Source organism: Dendrobates tinctorius, unplaced genomic scaffold, assembly GCF_039654945.1.
Source record: "Dendrobates tinctorius isolate UK_male_01 unplaced genomic scaffold, ASM3965494v1 ptg000003l, whole genome shotgun sequence".
NCBI classification, from domain to species: domain Eukaryota; kingdom Metazoa; phylum Chordata; class Amphibia; order Anura; family Dendrobatidae; genus Dendrobates; species Dendrobates tinctorius.
The window spans coordinates 103,256,640-103,283,212 of record NW_027361671.1 but is presented as its reverse complement, the minus strand read 5'-3'; the positions used below and the strand labels follow the sequence as shown (position 1 = coordinate 103,283,212).

General features: G+C 47.0%; 1 protein-coding gene across 2 annotated transcripts in view; it reads left to right on the top strand.

Annotated features, from left to right (window-relative positions):
• Positions 1 to 26,573, top strand: part of RAD9B (RAD9 checkpoint clamp component B) — a 96,360-nt gene that overhangs the window by 33,703 nt on the left and 36,084 nt on the right. Inside the window, exon 6 of one of the 2 annotated variants that reach the window (XM_073565496.1) lies at positions 21,244 to 21,350. The exons of the other annotated variant lie outside the window; for it this stretch is intronic. Coding sequence (XP_073421597.1) covers positions 21,244 to 21,350 — 107 coding nt within the window. The remainder of the gene's footprint in view (positions 1 to 21,243; positions 21,351 to 26,573) is intronic. 2 annotated transcript variants of the gene reach the window in all.

The following is a 26,573-nucleotide window of genomic DNA, read 5'->3' as shown; positions in this document are numbered from 1 at the left end:
GTCTTTACAAAGATAATGGCGGTGGTTATGGCCATCCTGCATGCACGGGGCATAACGGTACTACCGTACCTGGACGACCTTTTGGTAAAGGGTCCGTCGTTTCAGGCGTGCCAGAGGAATGTCAGTATCACTCTGGATACCCTGGCCCGTCTAGGCTGGTTGATCAATCGAAACAAGTCGTCCTTGGTTCCAGCCCAGAGAATCGTATTCCTAGGCATGGTTTTCGACACCTCCCGGGGGCTGGTGATCCTCCCTCAGGACAAGGCGCGAAGGATCAAGCAGGGGGTACGGAACCTTCTACAGCCGGGCACCAGATCCATCAGGTACGGCATGAGTGTGTTGGGCAGAATGGTGGCGGCGATGGAGGCAATCCCGTTTGCCCAGTTCCATCTCCGTCCGCTTCAGCATGCGCTCTTGTCAGCATGGGACCGGGGGCTGCTGTCTCTCAATCATCAGTGCAAGTTGCTTCCGCCGGTCCGGCGATCACTCCGATGGTGGACTCGCGACTCGTCTCTGGTCCAGGGGAAACCTTTTTGCCCCGGAACAGTGGTTGGTGGTGACGACCGATGCAAGCCTGCATGGTTGGGGAGCAGTTTTCCAGAGTCACACAGCCCAGGGGCGGTGGTCCATTCGGGAGATAAATCTCCCGATCAACATTCTGGAGATACGGGCAATACGATTGGCCCTGCAACATTTTCAGCGGTTGCTGAGACACCGGCCGGTGCGCATTCAGTCGGACAATGCTACAGCAGTAGCATATGTCAACCATCAAGGGGGCACGCGCAGCCAGGCAGCCATGCACGAGGTTGGGCTGGTACTGCGTTGGGCAGAGAAGAACCACGTGGTAATTTCAGCGGTGCACATTCCGGGAGTCGAAAACTGGGCGGCAGATTTTCTCAGCCGACAGGGGGTCACGGCAGGGGAATGGTCCCTGCATCCCGAGGTCTTTCAACAGATCTGCCAACGGTGGGGGACACCAGACGTGGACCTTATGGCATCCAGAGAGAACGCCAAAGTACAAAGGTTTGTCGCTCGATCCCTCGACCCGCAGGCAATCACAGCAGACGCTCTGGTGCTTCCGTGGAGCCAGTTTCGTCTCCCGTACTTGTTTCCCCCGCTGCCTCTGCTTCCAAGAGTCATCAGAAAAATAAGGAGAGAGAAGGTTCCAGCAATTCTGGTGGCCCCAGACTGGCCCCGGCGGGCCTGGTATGCAGATCTGGTTCAACTAGTGGTGGACGTACCTTGGCGTCTCCCAGATCGGCCGGACTTACTGTCCCAGGGGCCAATCTGCCATCCGAACTTAGGGGCCCTGTGTTTGACGGTGTGGCCATTGAATCTTGGCTGTTAACACAGGCAGGATTCAGGCACGATGTGGCGGCCACGATGGTGAGTGCCCGGAAGCCTTCCTCGGCGAAAGTATATCACCGGACTTGGGAAGTTTTTTTTCCGTTGGTGTAGGGATCGCGGAGTTGCTCCTCTGGTTTTTTCGATCCCCAACGTACTGGCTTTTCTGCAGGCAGGGCTGGACGCAGGATTGGCTCCGAGTTCGCTCAGAACGCAAATCTCGGCCCTGTCGGTGCTTTTCCAACGAAAGGTCGCTTCCGTCTGGCAGGTTAGGACGTTTATGCAGGGGGTCGCACATTTAGTACCCCCCTATAAGGCGCCGACGGAATCATGGGACCTGAACTTGGTGCTCAGAGCCCTTCAGGAGGCTCCTTTCGAACCATTGCAAGAAGTCTCCTTACCTTACCTGTCCAGAAAGGTCGTTTTTCTGGTTGCTATAACGTCTATTAGGCGGGTTTCGGAATTGGCGGCCTTATCTTGTAAACCGCCGTTCCTAACCTTTTATAAAGATAAGGTAGTTTTAAGGCCAGCTCCTCCCTTCTTGCCGAAGGTTGTGTCTGCGTTCCATATCAACGAAGACATTGTCTTACCCTCGTTTTCCCCGGCACCGGTGCACAGGGTAGAAAAGGCATTGCACACCCTGGATCTGGTAAGAGCCCTTAGGAGGTATGTGACAAGGACAGCACCATTCCGCCAGACAGACTCTCTATTCGTGATTCCAGAAGGGCGGCGGAAGGGGCTCGCTGCGTCCAAAGCGACTTTGGCCAGATGGGTTCGCCTGACGATCCAAGAATCTTATGAAATCAGTGGCACGCCGGTTCCGGCAGGGATCAAGGCACACTCGGCTCGAGCAGTGGGTGCCTCATGGGCACTGCGACACCAGGCTTCAGCGGAGCAGGTGTGCAAAGCAGCTACCTGGTCCAGTCTGCATACGTTTGTCAAACATTATAACGTACATACCCAGGCATCCTCGGATGCAAGCCTGGGAAGAAAGATTCTCCAGGCAGCAGTTGCGCACCTCTAATCAGGGGCGCAAATTAGCATGGATTGGGTGAGCTAAGATCCCGCCCAGAGGACTGCTTTAGAACGTCCCACAGTCTCTGTGTCCCCCAATGAGACGAAGGAGAAACATGGATTTTTGTGAGTACTCACCGTAAAATCCTTTTCTCCGAGACGCTCATTGGGGGACACAGCACCCACCCTATTAGCCAGTTGGCATTTACTTATTTTGAGTTATACAAATCCTTGTGTAGGGTTTAGGGTGGCCCCTTTTTCAGACATATAATTTCTTGCCTGAGTTTAAGGCACGTTCTCCTACTGCTTATGCACTAAACTGAGTTACGCCCGGTCTGGGGGCGAGGGTGTATGCGGCGGAGGAGGAGCTAACTCTTTTTTTGTATACTTAGTGTCAGCCTCCAGACGGCAGAAGCACACACCCACAGTCTCTGTGTCCCCCAATGAGCGTCTCGGAGAAAAGGATTTTACGGTGAGTACTCACAAAAATCCATGTGTTTTTTTTTTTTTTTTCCTAATGTCTAATCTGTATCTTCTCCCTTTCAGTTTCATTCCATTGCTTCTCGTGTTTCCATGTGCAAATTAGAATGATGATCCCTCTACACTGTGACATCCATTCAGATATTTGTAGACAGCTATTAAGTCTCCTTTTAGCCTTCTTCTTTGAAAGCTAAACATTCCCAGATCCTTTAACGGTTAACTACCTTCATCCACTCAATGCCGACTTTTAATCCCCATTGACTTGCATTGGGCTCAGGTTTTGGACGAAACTCCGACTTTTTTTGCCCTAGTCGGACCAGTTTCGTCTGAAACAAATTTTGTTTCATGAAACCCAATCCGACCAAAGTCGCTCAACTCAACTGTTGACTCATGTGCAGTCTGTGATCTATTAGTATAACCAAGTCTTTTTCACACGTGCTGTTGCTTAGTTCTATTCCTACCATTCTATAGATGTAATTTTCATTTTTCTTGCCCTGATGTAGAATCTGGCATTTCTCAGTGTTAAATACCATTCTATTAGTCGCTGCCCATTGTTCAAGCTTATCTAGATCCTTATGAATCCTTTCTCTGTCTTCTCTAGTGTTAGCTATCCCTACTAGCATTGCATCTTCTGCAGATCTGATTAGTTTACCTTCAGTTCTCTTATCTAGATCATTTATAAAAATGTTGAACAACACTGGGGCCATGACAGAACCTTGTTGTACCCCTCTTGAAACACTTTTCCACTTGCATGTGCAACATTTATTACCACTCTTTGAGTACAATCACTGAGCTATAGTTATGAATCCACCTAACCGTAGCCTTGTCAATCCCATAATTGGTCATTTTTTTCAATAAGGATAGTATGAGATGCTTTATCAAATGCTTTGCTGAAGTTGAGAGATACTATACCACATTTCCCTGATCCACCCAGTCAGTGATTCCATCATAGAAGGAAATTAGATTAGTCTGGCATGACTTGTTTACTACAAACCCACACTGGCTCTGGTTAATTACTGTATTCTTATGAAAGGACTTGCATACATGCTGTTTAATAATTTGTTCAAAGATCTTTCCTGGTATAAAAGTAAGGGTCACTGGCCTGTAATTTCATGGCTCCGTCTTTTCTTTTTTGAAGATAGGGACAATATTTGCGATTCTCCAATCTTCTAGGACTTCTCCTGTGTGTGTGTGTGTGTTTGTTTGTTTTTTTTTTTGTTTTTTTTTGCAGTTAGCTCTGCTAACTCTTTGGGTACCATTACACCTAGCTATGCACCAGCGATCCCGACCGGCGATATGACGCGGTCAGGATCGCTGGTGCATCGCTAGGTGGTCGCTAGTGAGCTGCCACACAGGCAGATCTCACCAGCGACATCGCTGGGGACGGGGATCGCTACTTACCTGTCACACCAGGCGATCCTGCGTCCTCCCGCCCGGCTCCACGCAACGCTCCACGCAACGCTCGTCGTCACAGCAGGAAGCGGCCGACGAGGAATGGTCCAGCAGCTTCTCGCGCGATCAGCGATAACCAGCGGGGGAGACGGTCGGAGATAAGTATCAGACACAGCGATATCGCTAGCAATATCGCTGCAACGTCACAAAATCGTTGACTTTGCAGCAATATTGCTAGCGATATCGCAGTGTGTAACGGGGGCTTTTCGGTACCCTAGGAAGTAATTCATCTGGACTAGGAGATTTACATTCATTTAAATTAGCTAAGTGTTCTCTCACCATCTGTCTGTTTATGGATAGAGTTAATTCTTTTATTCCCTCAATGGCACTGTGAAGATCATTTGATGTTACATTTGCTTTCTTAGAAAACACAGATGCAAAACAGGAATTTAAAAGTTCGGTCTTCTCAGCATAATTTTTGACCACTTTATCCTGTAAAAATCCTATAGCTTCTTTTACTTTTTTTTTTTTTTTTTTTTTGCGGCTTTTGGTTTCCCTTGGAAGCCTTACTTCATTACTGGCTTTACTCTTCTTACTCTTGCCCTGCATTCCCTGCAAACAGCATTATATTTTTCTTCAACTATGCCCCCTCCCTCACCTTTTTTTTTCGTATAGAAGATACAGCCACTGCCATTAGGGGCTTATTTACAGCATTCTGTAACAGGGCAGAGCAGTGCGCTGGAAAGCAAAGAAGAGGACGTTATCAGAAGATGGGAGGCATCGGACCCGGACAGCCCCTGGGTGAGTATAATATCTCGTTTTTCTTATCTTTCAGGTTACATCGGGGGCTTATCTACAGGATTACAGAATGCTGTAGATAAGCCCCTGATGGCGGTGGCCGCATCTCATATACGAAAAAAAAGGTGATAGATTCCCTTTAACAAGTGAATATGTTCTGTTTATTCATCCTAGTCTCTTTAAATGCTTCTAATTCTTCATTTTTGGGAGATTGTTACTGATGAGAATTTCATTTAAAAAAATCTCCCATCCTTTAGAACATCCTTTCCTACCCTCCTTTTGAGTCCATTAAAATCTTCCTTTCTGAAGTCCTACTGCTCCTGCTCTGAAAGCACTTCACCTTCTTATTAAATGGTGTAAATGTCTTTATTCAGTGCAGGGATTAATCTCTCTTGGAGCTAAGGCTCACAACTGTGCACTGGTAACCACTCCCATCCCCTATATAATCTGTGTCCTGACTAACACATTTCATCAGAGATCGCTTATGGTGCATGGCTTGGCGGATAGTTGTTGGTGGTTATATGAGAAGATGTCGATTTATCTGTGACTGTTGCTTGGTTTTGTGAGTGTGATAATTCCCTTTCTTCGCCTTTGGTTTTACCCCATCCTCCACACCCCGGTGCATACCTCTGTTACATGTGAGTGTATATCTGGTATTTTCTGTTATCCCTGTTCGTATTACCTTGTTAGTGTGGTTGTATACTAAGGTGCACTAGTACTCCCCTCTTCCCTGGGTTGGGGAGGGGTACAGACTGAGGGTGGATTCAGGAGCTAAGACAAGTACGTGGCCCCGGCATCTTCACCTTCAGAAGTAACCCAGCAAACAGGGTGAGCTAGGACACCACTTAGCGTTAGGAACAGGGAAGGAACCTCTGGTCTTGGGTCACCTGACAACAGAGTCGTGACATGAGCTCTGACCGAAACAGATTTTTCATCTATAATGGATCCTTTCGCTGCTCTGACAGGGCAGTTGCAGCAGCTCAGCCTGGCGGAGGCAGATCTATGCACTGTTGTTCTGCAACACCTCAAGTTTGGGGACCATGACTCCCAGGCAACCCTAGTGTAGTCTAAGATCGCTTTGCCTGACAGGTTATCTGGGGGGCGCGACAAGTTTTCAAGTTTGTTTTCAGGGAGGCCTCTAAACTATACTTGTAGTGTGCACGTTCTAAAACCTCTCATACTTGTCGGTCTGGGTGTCCACAAGCATTGACGATTCCCAGTTGTCCGAATTTGTCAGTCGATTTTATCACTGACCTGCTGTTAGGGTTCGCGGATCGCACTGAATATGAAATATGAGACAGTGCGATCGCAACCCGGAGTCCACCGTGCAGAGATGGTAAACTGCTGCTCGGTAATGGCGGACACTATATCGCAGTGTACTGACTGAACACCGGCGGGATAACCGCTGACCCGGTGTGTACATAAGCGAACTCTGTTACTGCACAGAGCTGATGAAACAAACGCCGGAGCCTGTTAACCTCACAGGACTTGGCAGGGTGAGCACTAGTACAAGGTCACAAGACTCCTTCCCAGAGACAGAGGAAAAAGTCCCTCTAGACCACCAGCGCTCGGCGCTGCACCTGCAGTGCCAGCAAGACGGTAACAGAAATATAGTGCACCGAGTGCCCACTTCACCGCTCTGACGAACGCCACTAATCACCCGGACTAGGGAGGAAAGTGCAAGACTTGCACACGGCGTCGCACTGGCGGATGCAGCTGCTAAGTGCGGTACTAATGTGCCTAGGACTAAATGGCACAAAATGGCGCTGGATGAGGTGCTGTGACTGGATAGCACAGTGGCGCTACACCATGCCACTAATAGACGCTGACTCTATACCCTAAACCTTGTAACAAGCAAAATCAGAGGGAGGAAATCATAAGGAGTCAGTCACCAGTCTCATGCATCCAGCATCACACATACCACTGAAAATATGAGTCTATATTATATTTATAATGCTGACCTTCCGGGACCTTCCACATGGTCCAATCAGAACAGGCAACCTGAGCATGTGACCCCTGCGCTCCAATGAAAAGTTGAGTCATGGGCATGCTCAGTGGAGCAAAAGAGGGACTTAGTCCCAGGAGCTGCTCACCGCTGGCTAGTGCAGGCTGCTATAGCTGACACAGGGATGGCAGCTGCAACCAACCCGACAGCACTAGCTTGAGCAAGGCGCCGGGACCGACGTCTTTGCTGAGCAGGCTCCTCGGCGTCTGGAACTGAATGGGAGACCGCAGAAGGCAAGGCTTGGATTCCTCCTGTGCAGAGGAAGAAGCCCGACACCTAAAACCTACCTGTGTCGGTGGGGAATACTTTAATTTTGGTGATGGTGGACAGATTCAGTAAATTGTCTCATTTTATTGCGCTACCAGCTTTACCTAATGCCAAGACCTTGGTGCTAATTTTCATCAGAGAAAATTGCATGGGATCCCTACCAATATTGTTTCTACCCGGGGGATGCAGTTTATTTGCAAATTTTGGAGGGCATTTTTCCCCCATTTGGGGATCCATCTGTCTTTCTCTTCAGCATTTTACTCGCAGTCTAATGGGCAAACTGGGTTAACCAGAATGTTGAAACTTACGTTAGGTATTTTGTGTCTGAGAATCATGAGGATTGGGTTACTTATCTCTAGCTGAATTTGCAATAAATTGTCGTCATGAGTCTACTGGCAGATCCCTGTTCTTCAGGGCACAGAGATTTCATCCTTAGTTCAGCTCTTTTAATAGGAATCGTTCTTCTGGAACTCCTGAAGAATGATTTTCTTCCTCAATTGCTTCTTTGTGGCAAGGGGTTATTGATGATTTGAGGAAGACAGGGTCCAAATGTAAGAGTGTGGTTGATCAAAGACATTTGGTGGATTTGGACCTGTGTGTTGGTGACTTGGTGTGGTTATCCTCAAGGAACATTAAGTTGAAGGTTCCCTCTTGGAAACTGGATCCCAGGTTTATCTGTCCTTATAAGATCGTAGCCGTCGTAAATCCTGTAGCATTCTGCCTTGCTTTGCCGCCCACCTTTAGGATCCATAATGTATTTCATCGATCTCTTCTAAAAAAAAAAAAAAAAAAATACAGTGGGGGAAATAAGTATTTGATCCCTTGCAGATTTTGTAAGTTTGCCCACTGACAAAGACCTGAATAGTCTATAATTTTGAGGGTAGGTTAATTTTAGCATTGACAGATAGAATATCAAAAATAAAATCCAGAAAATCACATTGTATAAATTATATAAATGTATTTGCATTTTGCAGTGAGAAATAATTATTTGATCCTCTAGCAACCATTAAGAGTTCTGGCTCCCACAGACCAGTTAAGATGCTCCTAATCAACTCGTTACCTGCATTAAAGACAACTGTCACAGGCTAAGTTCATATTAGCGTTTGGGGGCTTTGCGGAGGGCTCAGTACTTCCTCCGTTAAGCTCTGCATGCGTTATGTGCGGATGACTGGCGTGTCAAAATGACACATCTGCATGTCCTGCGTACCCAATGTTAAAGATAGATGCGCAGGACGCATGCAGAAGTTTTCGGAAGTAAGCGGAGCTTAACAGAAAGTATGCAGCCCTCCGCAAAGCCCCCGAACGCTAATGTGAACTTAGCCTTACATAGTCACCTTTTATAAAAGACTTATGTCCACAAACTCAATTAATCAGTCAGATTCTAACCTCTACAATATGGGCAAGATCAAAGAGCTTTATAAAGATGTCGGGGACAAGATCATAGACCTGCAGAAAGCTGGAATGGACTACAAAACCATAAGTAAGACGCTGGGTGAGAAGGAGACAACTGTTGGTGCAATAGTGAGAAAATGGAAGAAATACAAAATGACTTTCAATCGACATCGATCTGGGGCACCATGCAAAATCTCACCTCATAGGGTATCCTTGATCATGAGGAAAGTGAAAGATCAGCCTAAAACTACACACGGGGGGAACTTGCTAATGATCTCAAGGCAGTTGGGACCATAGTCAACAAGAAAACCATTGGTAGCACATTACGCCGTAAAGGTTTAAAATCCTGCAGTGCCTGCAAGGTCCTCCTACTCAAGAAAGCACATGTGCAGGCCCGTCTGAAGTTTGCCAATGAACACCTGGATGATTCTGTGAGTGATTGGGAGAAGGTGCTGAGGTCAGATGAGACAAAAATTGAGCTATTTGGCGTTAACTGAAATCTCCATGTTTGGGGAAAGAGAAATGCTGCATATGACCCAAAGAACACTGTCCCCACTGTCAAGCATAGAGGTGGAAACATTATGTTTTGGGGGTGTTTCTCTGCTAAGGGCACATGACTACTTCACTGCATCAATGGGAGAATGGATGGAGCCACGTACCGTGAACAACCTCCTTCCCTCTTGTCAGGACATTAAAAATGGATTGTGGCTGGGTCTTCCACCAAGACAATGACCCAAAACATAGTCAATGCAACAAAGGAGTGTCTCAAAAAGAAGCACATTAAGGTCAAGGAGTGGCCTAGCCAGTCACCAGACCTTAATCCCATAGAAACCTTATAGAGGGAGTTGAAGCTCTGAGTTGCCAAGTGACAGCCTCAAAATCTTAATGACTTACAGATGATCTGCAAAGAGGAGTGGAGCAAAATTCCTCCTGACATGTGCGCAAACCTCATCAACTACAAAAAAAGTCTGACTGCTTTGCTTGCCAACTAATGTTTTGCCACCAAGTATTAAGTCTTGTTTGCCATAGGGATCAAATACTTATTCCTCAGTGCAAAATGCAAATTTATATAATTTTTGCAATGTGATTTTTCTGGATTTTATTTTTGATATTCTCTCAATATTAAAATGAGTCTACCCTCAAAAATTTACAAGCAGGAGGACAAAATCCAAAGGATACAACTATAGGTCATTTATAAAATTGCTTTATTGTGATAAGGGCAAGGTACAGGTGTGACATGCTATACAGCCAAAAAAATGATAAAAACAACCAGACAGGGACACTAGGACTCCTGTGGCCAATACTGTATTAGAAGATACATATAATTATATAATCAGTGGCAAAGATATTATGTTTACATGACACTATATTATACCTGAATACAATACCAACTGACAAATGGATTGGCAGGGGTCCCAGTGTCCGCCCCAACGTGCGTTTCGGAACACCTTCGTCAGGGGGCACTTAAAATAATGTGAGCAGCGCTGTTTAAATAGCGGGCACGAACCGGAAGTCAGAATGACGTCAAAGCTGGAAGTGGTCAGTTGGTATTGTATTCAGGTATAATATTATGTTTACATGACACTATATCTTTGATTGCTGCTTGTCTTACTGTTAATTAGATTGCTATCTATGCACTATTTAATGGCTACTTTATTCATCCTTTACTGCATGATTTCCTGGTTGCCTTTGCTTCTGTAACAAAAAAATATTTATATTATTATGATGCAAGCATAGGCGCTATGTACTGTAGCATTGACAATTCTTCATGATAGCAATATATGAATATTGTTTATATTGACATATATGTCATTTAGCGCAACACTAGCTATCATGTATGATAGCAAGATCTGCCACTGATTATATAATTATATGTATCTTCTAATACAGTATTGGCCACAGGAGTCCTAGTGTCCCTGTCTGGTTGTTTTTATCATTTTTTTTGGCTGTATAGCATGTCACACCTGTACCTTGCCCTTATCACAATAAAGCAATTTTATAAATGACCTATAGTTGTATCCTTTGGATTTTGTCCTCCTGCTTGTCCTTTGCATGTTAGTACAACTGGTCATCTACAGTCCTTAGGTGCACATGTGGGTGAGATACCAATTACAATTCATGTTTGTTGATTTCTTTCCCTCTTCTTCCCCCACATGTTACATATGCCTATCTGTACTACTTTTATTATTTACTGTCCTCAAAAATTTAGACTGTTCATGTGTCAGTGGGCAAACGTACAAAATCAGCAAGGGATCAAATACTTATTTCCCCCACTGTACATTGAGTCCTCTGTACCATCACTGCTACCACTATCTCCAGTCATTGTGGATGGAAACTCAGAATTTCAGATGGCAAAGATCGTTGATTCTCGCTTGGTTCGTCGGTCACTTCAGTATCTGGTACACTGGAGGGGATACGGTCCTGAGGAGAGGATATAGGTACCAGCATCTGATGTCCATGCGGCCAGGCTGATCCGGTCTTTTCAAGTGGCGCACCCTGATAAACCCTTTTCTGAAGTTCTGGAGGTCTCTCGTTGAAAGAGGGTACTGTCACAGGTTTACCGTGACATAAAAGAGCCAGAATACCGCAGTTTCTGATTTCTCTTACTCCTGCGCTGAATAGCAAAACACTTCACCTTCTTAATAAATCGTGTAAATTTCCTTAGGCAGTGCAGGGGTTAATCTGCTCTGAGAGCCCATGAAGCAAAGGCCTGTTTCACACTTCAGTTTTTTGACGTCCGTCAAAATCCACCAGTTTTAGAAAAAAAACGGATTTGCCACTTTTTTTTGTCGGATCCGTTTACTCTGTCGCCTAATTGGGGGACACAGAACCTTGGGTGTTATGCTGCTGTCCACTAGGAGGCGACACTATGCATAATCTGAAAAAAGATTAACTTTGGCTCCTCCTCTGCAGTATACACCCCTGGACGGCGTCAGCCTTCTCCAGTTTTTGCTTAGTGTCGCAAGGAGGCACACCTTTTTTCTTCCGTTTTTTTTTTCCTTTTTTCACGGAAATACAGATGAAGAAAAGTGGGTCTCCAGCGAGACTCCCGGCATGGCTCCCTCCTCGGTCCCCTATTAGGGGTACCCGGTTGAGGTTGAGGTGGTTTTTTTCCCCATGTCGCTCCCTCCCCAGTCCCTCGGGTCCTGGTTCGAGGTCGAGACCCCCCTCCTTCCCCAACACCCTTAAGGGGTCTGGGTTGAGGTCGAGGCGAGGATGAAGACCCCCTGACGGTGACAGACGCACCCTCCCTAATCCCCCGCAGGGGGTATTAGGTTGAGACGCCTCAGGTAGGGTCGGAGATCAGGCAGCATTCCGCAGCTTCCAGGGACCCCAGGCCGGCTGAGGGATCCTGTGGGGGCCGGGGGAGGGTGCAGACTGGATGGCACAGCAGAAACAGGGCTTTTGCTGCGTCCCTGTCTCTGCAGCAGCAGCGGCTCCATAGCCCTTCAGGGGCCCCCCATACAAAAACCGCTACCCCTGCTACCCCCACCGCTATCCAGTTCTGGGGGGGGTCTGGTACAAATCCGCTCCCCCCCCCCGGATTACCGCGCCGCTCTGGAGCCCTCCTGGGCATCAGGCTTCAAATTTAGACTGCGGCTTCGGCCTAGCTGAAGCCGCCGCCTTTTCCCCGCCCCCCGGCCCGCCCCCCGGATGACCAAAATGACACACTGGAGTGTCATAGAAGGGGCGGATTGAGGCAGAAAGGGCGCGTTTTTACACAGCCCAGCGCGCCCTTTTCAGCTCTCCGCCCCCTCCTCCCTCTCCTCAGAGCCCCGGTGGCCATTTTTTCTGGATGAGATCCAGGAGAGAAGCATCACAGCGGTCTCCGGGGGGCACAGAACTTGGATCTGTCGGCGCTGGACCTAGGGGCACACCGGTGGGGTAAGCTCACAGCTGGGTTCTCATTACTCAGCTGTGAATCTATACTTCCTATAAGGCTTTCTGTGGGTTCCCTCTGCGTAGCCACCCCTGTACGATCCCTTATAGCCAGCCTCTGTGCACTATGCCGGGCTCAAGGAAGAGAACCAGGCAGGAATGTTTCTATGCATTCTGCACAGCCTGCAAAGCCACGCTCCCTAGTGGCAGCACGTATCCGCACTGCCGGGTCTGCATCCAGAACTCTGGGTCAGAACCCCAGGGAGTCCCTACTGACGCTTCAGTGTCACAGGCCACGCCGGAATGGGCAACTCAGATGTCTCAGTCTATGTCACAGTCCATAGACAACCTAACTGCTACATTGCTGCAAGCTCTGCAGAGTCGGACCCCGGCTATGGACGGTACACAGCAAACGGACAGCTTGTCTCAGGAACATGCTGCTTCCGACTCTCACAGACGTAAGCGGACTCACAGGTCTCGATCACCTGAGTCGCACTATAGCACAAGGTCGTTCCCCTCTAGGGAGAGACAGCGTCATTCCAGGTCTCCTGGGCAGTCCCCTGCCACAGACAGACAGTGCAATTTACCAGAGGGATCCCCCACCACAGAAGACCCCCGCCCCAGGTCGCCCTCCAGGGATCACCTTAGTGAGGCACAGGATTCGGAGGGCATCTGTGACTCCGACTCAGATAATGAAACGGTCAGGTCCGTGGTACCTTCTCCCCCTAGCAATACAGCGCTAGTTGAGGACATAATTTCTTCTATTCATCGGGTGCTAAAAATTCCAGAGTCGCCCCCGGAAGTCCCAAAACATAGGATTTGCTTCGAAAGTGTTCAAAAACCACCTAAGGTCTTCCCTAATCACGATGAGTTTGAGAAAATACTTACCAAACAGTTTGCGCAGCCTGACAAAAAATTCGCTAATCGCAAATATCTGGAAGCGAAGTACCCCTTCCCACAGGAAGACACCAAACAATGGGCAGATCCACCTGAAGTGGACCCTCCGGTTTCTAGGCTAGCAGCGCAGACTTTACTCTCTCTGCCGGATAGCTCAACCCTCAGGGACGCAGCAGACCGGCAAGTAGAACGCATGGCTCGTTCTATTTTCGAAGCGGCAGGCGCCTCTCTGGGCCCTGCGTTTGCTTCAGTTTGGGCAGCCAAGGCCATCCTAGCTTGGGCCAAAAGACTACAGGAGGGTCTTCAGGCTTCAAATCCTGAACTCTCGGACCAAGCGGTCCAGATGGCAGTGGTAGCAGACTACATGATTCATGCAGCCCTGGATTCCGCCAGAGGTGTAGCGGGAATACAGGAGTTGTGGTGCCGGTTCCCGAGAACGAGAGATTCCGAGGATTCTACTCAAATTTGTTTGTAGTCCCCAAGAAAGGAGGCGGCGTCCGACCCATACTGGACCTAAAACAGCTCAACAATTACGTACGGGTCCGTCATTTCCGCATGGAGTCCCTCCGGTCCATCGTTGCATCCATGGAGCAGGGAGAATTCCTCGCCACCATAGACATACAGGATGCATATCTCCACATACCAATTGCTCCCGCCCACCAAAGGTTTCTCAGGTTCGCGGTCAACCAAAACCACTACCAGTTTGTCGCCCTTCCGTTCGGACTCGCCACGGCTCCAAGAACGTTCACCAAAGTCATGGCGGCCACCATGGACGTCCTGCACTCAAGAGGCATTCTAGTCGTCCCGTACCTGGACGACCTCCTCGTCAAGTCTCCCACTTTCAAAGACTGCGAGGTCAGTGTCTCAATCACTCTAGACACTCTGAGTCGCCTGGGATGGCTAGTCAACCTACAGAAATCGTCGACCATCCCAACTCGGACTCTAACATTCCTGGGAATGGTATTCGACACCACCAGGGGCCTGGTGCTCCTTCCCAAGGACAAGACACTGGCCATCCGTCTGGGAGTTCGCACACTCCTTCGCAGTCCTCCTCGATCTCTCCGGTTTGCCATGAGAATCCTCGGCAGGATGGCAACAGCAATAGAGGCAGTGCCATTTGCCCAGTTTCACCTCAGGGTCCTTCAGCTAGCCATACTCAGATCTTGGGACAGGAACCCCTTCTCCCTCGACAGGGAGTTCAGGTTGACGTCATCGACCAGGAGGTCCCTGCACTGGTGGCTCAAACCAACCTCGCTTACACGAGGGAAGCCATTCCTCTCAGGACAATGGAAGATCCTGACTACCGATGCAAGCCTGACAGGCTGGGGGGCGGTACACCTACATCACAGGGCACAGGGCAAGTGGTCACCGAGGGAAGTGACATTGCCCATCAATGTTCTGGAAATCAGGGCCATTCTCTTGGCACTGAGAGCCTTTCATCACTTGCTTGCAGCCTCGCACATACGGATACAGTCGGACAATGCCACGGCTGTGGCATACGTGAATCACCAAGGCGGGACCCGCAGCGCCCAGGCAATGAGAGAAGTGGCTCATATCCTCCGCTGGGCGGAAGACACAAGGTCGGTTCTTTCTGCGGTACACATTCCGGGTGTAGAAAACTGGGAAGCCGACTTCCTCAGCAGGCAAGGAATGGACTCGGGGGAGTGGTCTCTCCATCCCGAGATTTTTTACCAGATCTGTCAACGATGGGGAACCCCGGATGTGGACCTAATGGCATCCCATCTCAATGCCAAGGTTCCCAATTTCATGGCCAGGACACACGACCCGCGGTCGCTCGGAGCGGATGCCCTGGTCCAGGACTGGTCCCAGTTCCGACTCCTGTACATCTTTCCACCCCTCCCCCTAATAGCCAGGGTCGTGAGGAAGGTCAAGCAAGAGGGAGTTCCGACCATCCTCATCGCGCCAGACTGGCCCAGACGTACTTGGTACGCCGACATCGTCCAACTTACGGCAGACGCCCCCTGGCGTCTACCCGACCGCCACGACCTTCTGTCTCAAGGTCCGTTCTTCCACCAGAATTCAGGGGCCCTCAATTTGACGGCATGGCCCTTGAAACCTGGATTCTAACCCAGGCAGGTTTTTCACCGGCAGTCATTGCAACTATGATCAGGGCAAGGAAGCCTGCCTCTGCCAAGCTCTATTATCGTACCTGGAGAGCCTTCTTTTCTTGGTGCGAATCTCATGGACAAGTCCCACTCCCTTATTACCTCCCGAAGGTACTAGGTTTTCTTCAATCGGGCCTAGATGCCAAGCTATCCTTAAGTTCGCTTAAGAGTCAGGTGTCGGCGCTTTCAGTCCTTTTTCAAAAGCGCATTGCTATTAAACCGCAAGTAAGGACTTTCATCCAGGGAGTTTCCCGATTGGTTCCTCCCTACAAACGTCCGATGGATACGTGGGACCTCAATCTGGTCCTGACAGCATTGCAAGCTCCACCCTTCGAACCTCTTAGAGAAGTTCCACTCTCCATTCTGTCTCAGAAAGTGGTTTTTCTAGTGGCTATCACCTCGTTACGCAGAGTGTCGGAATTGTCAGCACTTTCCTGCAGACGACCTTTCCTAGCCTTTCACCAGGACAAGGTGGTTCTCCGCACGGTACCATCCTTCCTTCCGAAGGTTGTGTCCAACTTTCACCTTAACGAAGAGATTTCACTGCCTTCCCTTTGCCCGGTTCCGGTACATAGAGTGGAGAAGGCTCTGCATACGCTTGACCTAGTCAGGGCATTGCGGATTTACGTGTCCAGGACTGCACCTTTCCGGAAATCCGATTCCCTCTTCATTCTTACGGAAGGTAGTCGCAAGGGGTTGCCGGCTTCCAAGGCTACCCTTGCCAGGTGGATCAAGTCCACCATACATGAGGCCTACCGACTTAACAGTTCCCCTCTTCCGGCCGGTATCACGGCACACTCTACACGGGCAGTAGGGGCCTCCTGGGCCATTCGGCATCAGGCTTCGGCACAACAAGTGTGCAAGGCGGCCACTTGGATTAGCCTACACACGTTTACGAAACACTACAGTGTTCATACCCAGTCCTCAGCGGATGCGAGCCTGGGTAGACTGGTTCTGCAGGCGGCAGTACCCCAAGTCTAGGGGACTGTCAGCACAATATTCGTCCACTGCTTCCCACCCAGGGACTGCTTTGGGACGTCCCAAGGTTCTGTGTCCCCCAATTAGGCGACAGAGTAAAGGAGATTTTTGTGTACTCACCGTAAAATCTCTTTCTCTTAGCCTTTAATTGGGGGACACAGCTCCCACCCTGTTGCCCTTACGGGCCGTTGTCTCCTGTTGAGTTCTCATATTGTTCTTGAGCTCGTACATAGTAGCCTTCTTACAGGCATGGTTATGTTATTTGGTTACGTTCCTCCTTATGCTTTGGCACAAAACTGGAGAAGGCTGACGCCGTCCAGGGGTGTATACTGCAGAGGAGGAGCCAAAGTTAATCTTTTTTCAGATTATGCATAGTGTCGCCTCCTAGTGGACAGCAGCATAACACCCAAGGTTCTGTGTCCCCCAATTAAAGGCTAAGAGAAAGAGATTTTACGGTGAGTACACAAAAATCTCCCTTTTTTTTCCCCCATAGAATTGCATTAGTGGCGGATTTTGACTAAAGGTCGTCCGTTGCATCCGTTTTTTTGGACGGATCCGTTTGAATTGTAGCGGATCCCAGGCGGAGCAGACGGACTTTGAAACTTTTTTTTTTTGTAGAGACGGTCCGCTTTTTGCAAGTGAGCCTGCCCGGATGTCCGCTGACATCCATTTGCTCCAAAACGGAATTTTTCAACTGATCACAAAAAAACAGAAGTGTGAAAAAGGCCTATGGCTCTCAGCTGTGCACTGTTAGCCACTTCCATCCACTATATAATCTGGGTCCTGACTAACAGACATTTTCAGAGCTAGTTTATGCTGCATGACTTGGAGGATAGTTGTTGGTGGTTAATTGAAAAGGCGTTTGGTGGATTTATCTGTTACTGTTGCATGGGTTTGTGTGTATGATAATTCCCTTTCTTCTCCTACTTTGGTTTTAACCCATCCTCCACTCCCCGGTGCATACCTCTGTTATATGTGAGTGTATATTTGTATGTTTGATATTTTCCATTACCCCTGTTCGTATTACCTTTTTAGTGTGGTTGGTGTACTACGGTGCACTACTACTCCCCTCTTCCCTGGGTGGGGGAGGGGTACAGACTGAGGGTGTATTCAGGAGTTAAGGCAAAGTACGTGGCTCCGGCATCCTCACCTTTTAGAAGTAACACGGTGAGCAGGGCAAGCTAGGGTGCCCCCTAGCATTAGAGACAGGGAAGGAACCCCTGGTCCCAGGTCACCCAACAACAGAGTCGTGACATCAACCTTAGTCTGGGTCCTCGCTGGTCTTTTTTCTCTTTAACCCCTTAATCCAATATGACATACTATCCCGTCCATGTGCCCTGGGACTTAATCCCCAGGGACGGGATAGTACGTCATAGCGATCAGCGGCACCCACGTGGTGAGCGCCGCTGATCGCGGCCGGGTGTCAGCTGATTGTGCCGAGTGTCAGCTGATTATCACAGCTGACACCCGGCACAATGTGTCAGGGGCGGTCACGGACCGCCCCCGACAAGTTAACCCCTTGTACACCGCGATCAAACACGATCGCGGTGTACCGGGGGTTAAAGGGAAGCATCGGCAGGGAGGGGGCTCCCTCCGGGCTTCCCTGAGCCCCCCCACAGCAGTGCAATGTGCAGCGCTGCGGCGGGGGGCTCTTTCCCTACAGGCCCCCGAATCCAAGATGGCGACGGGGACCTTCGGGGGCCTGTAGGGAGCTGGCTTCCTCAGTGCCTGCAAAGCGCAGGCATGAGGAAGTCTGCAGCAGTGCCTGTGACAGATCGCTGATCTGTCACAGTGATCTGTGATGTGACAGATCAGCAATCTGTCACAGGACAGTGATGTCCCACATGGGACAATGCAATAAAGTTAAAAAAAGTGTAAAAATAATTTTTTAAAACAATCGCTAAATAAATTAGTAAAAAAAAAAAAATTCCCCAATAAATTCATTTTTTGAAAATAAAAAACAAACAATAAAAGTACACATATTTGGAATCGCCGCGTCCATAACGACCCGCCCTATAAAACTGTCCCATTAGTTAACCCCTTTAGCGAACCCCTTAAAAAATAAAAATAAAAAACGAAGCAAAAAATGATTTATCATACCACCGAACAAAGTGCAATAACGCGCGATCAAAAAGACGCATATAAATATCCATGGTACCGTTGAAAACGCAAGCTTGTCCCGCAAAAAACGAGCCACCATATAGCGTCATCCGCAAAAAATAAAGTTATAGCTCGCAGAATAAAGCGTTGCAAAAATAATTATTTATATAAAATAGTTTTCATTGCATAAAACCGCCAAAACATCAAAAAAAAGCCTAAATGAGGTATCGCTGTAACCGTACTGACCCGAAGAATAAAACCGCTTTATCAATTTTACCGCACGCGGAACGGTGTAAACGCACCCCCCCAAAAGAAATTCATGAAACGCTGGTTTTTGTTCATTCTGCGTCCCAAAAATCGGAATAAAAAGCGATCAAAAAACGTCACGTGCCCGAAAATGGTACCAATAAAAACGTCAACTCGTCCCGCAAAAAATAAGACCTCACATGACTCGGTGGGTCAAAATACGGAAAAATTATAGCTCTCAATATGTGGTGATGCAAAAACTATTTTTACAATAAAAAGCGTCTTTTAGCGTATGACAGCTGCCAAACATAAAAACCGCCATAAATAGTAAATCAAACCCCCCGTTATCACCCCCTTAGTTAGGGAAAAATAATAAAATTAAAAAAAAATGTATTTATTTCCATTTTCCCATTAGGGTTAGGGCAAGGGTTAGGATTAGGGTTAGGGGTGTGTTGGGGTTAGGGTTCCACTGTTTGGGCACATCAGGGGCTCTCCAAATGCAACATGGCGTCTGATCTCAATTCCAGCCAATTCTGCGTTGAAAAAGTCAAATGGTGCTCCTTCCCTTCCAAGCTCTGCCATGCGCCCAAACAGTGTTTTACCCCCACATATAGGGTATCAGCATACTCGGGCCAAATTGCAAAACAACTTTTGGGGTCCAATTTCTCCTGTTACCTTTAGGAAAATAAAAAAAATGGGGGCAAAAATATCATTTTTGTGGAAAAAAAATGACTTTTTTATTTTCACACCCAGGTGTTATAAACTTCTGTGAAGCACATGGGGGTTCAAAGTGCTCACCACACATCTAGATAAGTTCCATGGGGGGTCTAGTTTCCAAAATGGGGTCACTTGTGGGGGGTTTCCACTGTTTAGGTACATCAGGGGCTCTCCAAACGCGACATGGCATCCAATCTGAATTCCAGCAAATTTTGCATTGAAAAAGTCAAACGGCACTCCTTCCCTTCTGAGGTCTGTCATGCGCCGAAACAGTGGTTCCCCCCACATATCAGGTATCAGCGTACTCAGGACAAATTGCACAATAACTTTTGCAGAACCCGAAGTATTTTTTTTGTAAAAAAAAAAAGTTAAATGTTCATTTTTTTTTTTTAAATATTCAAAAAATTCCTGTGACGCACCTAAAGGATTGATAAACTCCTTGAATGTGGTTTTGAGCACCTTAAGGGGTGCAGTTTTTAGAATGGTGTCACTTTTGGGTATTTTCTATCATATAGATCCCCTCTAAGTGACTTCAAATGTGATGTGGTCCGTAAAAATAAAATGGTGTTGCAAAAATGAGAAATCGCTGGTCAATTTTTAACCCTTATAACTTCCTAACAAAAAAAAATTTTGGTTCCGAAATTGTGCTGATGTAAAGTAAACATGTGGGAAATGTTATTAAGTTTTTTGTGTGCCGTATCTCTGTGATTTAAGGGCATAAAAATTCAAATTTGGAAAACTGCGAAATTTTCACCAAATTTCCATTTTTTTCACAAATAAACGCAAGTTATATGAATGAAATTTTACCACTAACATGAAGTACAATGTCATGAGAAAACAACGTCAAAATCACTGGGATCCATGGAAGCATTCAGAGTTATAACCTCATAAAGGGACAGTGGTCAGAATTGTAAAAATTGGCCCGGTCAAGAACGTACAAACCACCGTTGGGGCTTAAGGGGTTAATAGCAAGATGGCGCTGTCGGTGCCATCTTGGAGGAAATTTTTTTTCTCTAGCAACATGGCGCTGCCTGCGCAATAACAATTGTCGGATCACCTCTGTATACACCGATAGCTGCTACTGCGCAAGTTCCATTTTTTTTGTTTTTTAATATTAAAATAACAACCACACTAATTATAAACACATTACACACTGCAGCACTGATTATTAGCTCTTGTCACTATACAATATACACACAAAGCTGTGGAGAGGGTAGGATTATACTCAAATCCACAACTGAGCTCTGCTAGAACTGTAACAGTAAGCTAAATGACGCATCCCTGGAATCAGGGTCTTTGATCCTACCTCATGCTGTTGTCAGATTACATAGCAAAAACTGACAGATTTCCTCTAAAATAGTTTAAAACCAATGCTAGAATAGGAATATTTTATTGGCTCTAGTAAAGTCACTGGAATAAATAATATCCCCAAGATCAGAACTGCTGGTAATTATCACATTAAAGCTATAGTTTGCTAACTGATAACGGAATCTGGTTGCTAGAAGAAATATGACCATTATGTTCCTATGTATTAATTATTTTGTTGTACACTATAAATGTAAATTTAGTTGTATTACCTATACAAATGAATCCAATGTTCGTTTACAGGGCATTATCTGATATTCTAATTCACTTTCCATCATGTCAGGAGGAAATCACGCTCTCTTCTACTCCTCATAAAATTATATTGAAAAGTTATTGTGAGGATGATTCTGGTAAGATGAGATCAGATGCATGCACAAAAACCGTTGTTATTGGAGGCTTATCCCAATGTAAACATGAGATGTACTGCTGATAACTTGATCCGATTTATATTTGCAATCCATCACTGCTTCATCAGTCAATATAAACATATGATGTATCCATGACACCCATATGACCTCCTAATGATTTATTTAATATACCTTGGTGGGTCCCATAGCATAAATACAATCCGTGTGAAGGTCTAAAAAAAAAAAAAACGGATTACTTACCGGTAATACTCTTTTGTAGAGTCCACGACAGCACCCACTGAGAGAGGGGATCCGCCCCTAGGAACAGGAAACCTACAGAGAGATAAATGGGGCGGTCCCCCTCGCTCCCTCCGTTTGTATTACAGAGAACAACAGAGGAACCGCCATACATGTTTTAGTCAATTTGTTTAGACAATTCATCTATCCTTATATACTTCTATGCTTGCTATAGTTATCCACAACTTAAGTCCTAATTCTAATCTCCACCACCAAAGAGAACCACTTGTGAAATTTTAAGGGATGGAAGTGAGCGGGTGCTGTCGTGGACTCTACAAAAGAGTATTACCGGTAAGTAATCCGGTTTTTCCTCTTCGCCACGACAGCACCCACTGAGAGATTTTCAGAGATGATCACCTGGGAGGGCACACCGTGTTAAGGACAGATCTACCAAAAGTCAAATCCTCGGTAGAGGATAAATCTAGTCTATAGTGACTATAGAAGGTAGACGGAGAAGACCAGGTTGCAGCCTTATATTTGCTCAATTGGGACGTTCGACCTCTCGGCCCAGGAGGATGCCATGGCTCTAGTAGCGTGCGCCTTAATACCCTGTGGAGGGTCCTCTCGTTTTGCCGAATATGCCATTGTGATCGCATCTCTGATCCACCTGGACAACGTGCCTGTCGTGACTCTAGCCCCTCTCTTGTTACCCTGGAAGGAGACAAAAAGAGACCTACACTGCCTCCAGGGACTGGTCCTATCTAAGTAGGCTAGCACAGCTCTTTTTACGTCCAAGGTGTGGTATTTAACCTCCTCCTGTGTTGTTGGGTTCTCATAGAAGGAAGGTAGGCAGATCTGCTGAGACCTATGAAACTTGGTAGCCCGTTTGGGAAGGTAGGATGGGTCCGTTTTTAATACTAGTCTGTCCCGTGTTACTGACAGGAACGGGGGAACTACTGACAGGGCATGAAGATCACTTACTCTTCTAGCCGATACTAAGGCTACTAGCGTAGCAGTTTTTAATGAAAGGCATTTCATTGATGCTGAATTTATGGGTTCAAACGGGGCCTGAGTAAAGGCATCCAAAACAAGGCTAAGGTTCCATGCTGGTAGCTGAGGAATATGAACTGGTTCTGACCGCTGACAAGCTGAAATAAACTGGGTCACCCACCTATTAGCTGCCACGTTGTGGTTAAACAAGGCCCCTAGGGCCGATACATGGACCTTTTAGAGTATTTACTGAGAGCCTCAATTCTCTGCCTCTCTGAAGGAATTCTAGAATGGCCATAATGGGTACTTCACCGGACAATCTTACTGGGTGAAAGGCCAGGAATTTCCTCCACACCTTAGCGTATATTCTTCTTGTGGATTCCTTCCTACTTTGCAGAAGGGTATTAATCAGGTTTTTTGAGAAGCCTCTCTGCTTCAATAGTTCCCTTTCAAATTCCAGGCTGCTAGGTGCAGGGCTTTGACCTGTGGATGGTAACAGGGTCCCTGCGAGAGAAGGTCCTAGTGTAACGGCAGAATCCATTGGTTGGTTATTAACATGGCTCTCAGCCATGAGAACCACGGCCTCTTGGCCGATACCTGATATGTGGGGGGGAACCACTGTTTCAGCGCATGGCTGAGCTCAGAAGGGAAGGAGCGCCGTTTGACTTTTTCAATGCAAAATTGGCTGGAATTCAGATCGGATGCCATGTCGCGTTTGGAGAGCCCCTGATGTACCTAAACAGTGGAAACCCCCCACAAGTGACCCCATTTTGGAAACTAGACCCCCCAAGGAACTTATCTAGATATGTGGTGAGAACGTTGAACCCACAAGGGCTTCACAGAAGTTTATAATGTACAGCGGTACAATTAAAAAATCATATTTTTTCCACAAAAATGATCTTTTCACCCCCAATTTTTATTTTCCCAAGGGTAACAGGACCCTAAAAGTTATTGTGCAATTTGTCCTGAGTACGCTGATACCCCACATGTGGGGGTAAACCACTATTTGGGCGCATGGCAGAGCTCAGAAGGGAAGCAGCGCCATTTGAGGTTTTTGGCTGGAATTGAGATCGGACACCATGTCGCGATTGGAAAACCCCTGATATACCAAAACAGTGGAAACCCCCCACAAATGACACCATTTTGGAAACTAGACCCCCCCAAGGAACTTATCTAGATGTATGGTGAGAACTTTGAACCCCCAAGTGCTTCACAGAATTTTATAACGCCCGGGCGTGAAAAGAAGAAAAAAATTTTTTTCCACAAAAATTATATTTTTGCCCCCAATTTTTTATTTTCCTGAGGGTAACAGGAGAAATTGGACCCCAAAAGTTGTTTTGCAATTTCTCCTGAGTAGGCTGATACCCTATATGTGGGGGTAAAACACTGTTTGGGCGCATGGCAGAGCTTGGAAGGGAAGGACCACCATTTGACTTTTTGAACTCGGAATTGGCTGGAATTGAGATCAGACGCCATGTTGTATTTGGAGAACACCTGATGTGCCCAAACAGTGGAAACCTCCAATTCTAACTCCAACCCTAACCCCAACACACCCCTAACCCTAATCTCAGCCCTAGCCCTAACGGGAAAATGGAAATACATTTTTTTAATTTTATTATTTTTCCCTAACTAAGGGGGTGATAATGGGGGGTTTGATTTACTATTTATGGCGGTTTTTATATTTGGCAGCTGTCACACGCTAAAAGACGCTTTTTATTGTAAAAATAGTTTTTGCATCACCACATATTGAGAGCTATAATTTTTCCGTATTTTGACCCACCGAGTCATGTGAGGCCTTATTTTTTGCGGGATGAGTTGACGTTTTTATTGGTACCATTTTTTGACCGCTTTTTATTCCGATTTTTGGGACGCAGATTGAACAAAAACCAGCGTTTCATTAATTTCTTTTGGGGGGGTGCATTTACACCGTTCCGCGTGCAATAAAATTTATAAAGCCCTTTTATTCTTCGGGTCAGTACGGTTACAGCGATGCCTCATTTAGGTCTTTTTTTTATGTTTTGTCAGTTTTATGCAGTGAAAACTATTTTATATAAAAAAATAATTTTTGCATCGCTTTATTCTGCGAGCTATAACTTTTTTTTCTCTGATGCTGTATGGCGGCTCATTTTTTGCGGGACAAGATGACGTTTTCAGCGGTACCATGGATATTTATATGCGTCTTTTTGATTTTGCGCTATTGCACTTTTTGTTCGGCGGTATGATAATAAATCATTTTTTTTTACTTCGTTTTTTATTTTTTAAGGGGTTCGCTAAAGGGGTTAACTAATGGGACAGTTTTATAGGGCAGGTCGTTACGGACGCGGTGATGCCAAATGTGTACTTTTATTGTTTGTTTTTTTAGTTCCAAAAAATGAATTTATTGGGGGAATATTTTTTCTTTTTCTAATTTGGCTATTCTTTTTTAACTTTATTACATTGTCCCAGGTGGGACATCACTGTCCTGTGACAGATCGCTGATCTGTCACATCACAGATCACTGTGACAGATCAGCTATCTGTCACAGGCAGTGCAGCAGGCACTGAGGAAGCCGGCTCCCTGCTGGCCCCCGAAGGTCCCCGTCGCCATCTTGGATTCGGGGGCCTGCAGGGAAGGAGCCCCTCGCAGCAGCGCTGCACATTGCGCTGCCGTGGGGGGCTCAGGGAAGCCCGGAGGGAGCCCCCTCCCTGCCGATGCTTCCCTTTAACCCCCGGTACACCGCGATCGTGTTTGATCGCGGTGTGCAAGGGGTTAACGTGTCACGGTCGCGGACCGCCCTTGAAACATTGTGCCGGGTGTCAGCAGTGATCAGCGGTGCATCAGTTTTTTGCCAATCTGCAACGGATCCGTTTTTTCACACTTTGACGGATTGCAACTGACATCAAAAGACTGAAGTGTGAAAGAGGCCTTACCCGAGGCAGAAGCCCGCAGCAGAAAGTACCCCAGTCTGCGGGGCCACAAGTTTCCAAGGACTGTCGGGCAGTGGGGACAGTGTCCTGGTGTTGATGACCGACCCCAGAAGGACTTTATGGTTCCTGACCTGGATGGAAGCTGTGGAGACCGTGCCATGTCACTAAGTTGCAGGGACAGAGCAGGAAGCATTGTATTGTTCTAGTAAAGTATTCCTGTTGGAACAGAACTGACGACTGTGGTGTTTTCCTTCACGACATGTAACGTGTATATACGTCATATATCATGTCCCTAACTTTGATGCGGTCTCACAATTTGTCCCCGCACATGAAAGCTGATTTGCCCTATTGAAAATAAAACAGTAAAAAAAACTGATCAAAATATAAAATTTATTTTGATCAGTAAACAGCATTATGAGAAAAAGAATCGAAACACCAGAATTATGTTTTTTTGGCCGCCGCAATATTGCAATAAGCGGTGATAAAAACATTGTATCTACCCCAAAATGGTATTAATAAAAACATCGGCTCAGGGTGTAAAAAAAAAAAAAAAAAAAAAAAAATAGGCAATCACCCAGTCTCTCTCTCTCCTTTAACCCCTTCCTGACATCCGACGTACTATCCCGTCCATGGGACCCGGGCCCCTATGCCCATGGACGGGATAGTACGTCTACCGCGATCAGCGGCGCCCACGTGGTGAGCGCTGCTGATCGCGGCCGGGTGTCAGCTGATTATCACAGCTGACACCCGGCACTATGTGTCAGGGGCGGTCACGGACCGCCCCCGACACGTTAACCCCTTGCACACCGCGATCAAACATGATCGCGGTGTACCGGGAGTTAAAGGGAAGCATCGGCAGGGAGGGGGCTCCCTCCGTGCTTCCCCGAGCCCCCCACGGCAGTGCAATGTGCAGCGCTGCTGCTGGGGACTCCTTTCCTCCAGGCCTCCGGATCCAAGATGGCGACGGGGGCCTTCGGGGGCCTGGAGGAAAAATAAAAAAGTTATAGCTCGCAGAATAAAGCGATGCAAAAATAATTATTTTTTATATAAAATAGTTTTCATTGCATAAAACCGACAAAACATAAAAAAAGAC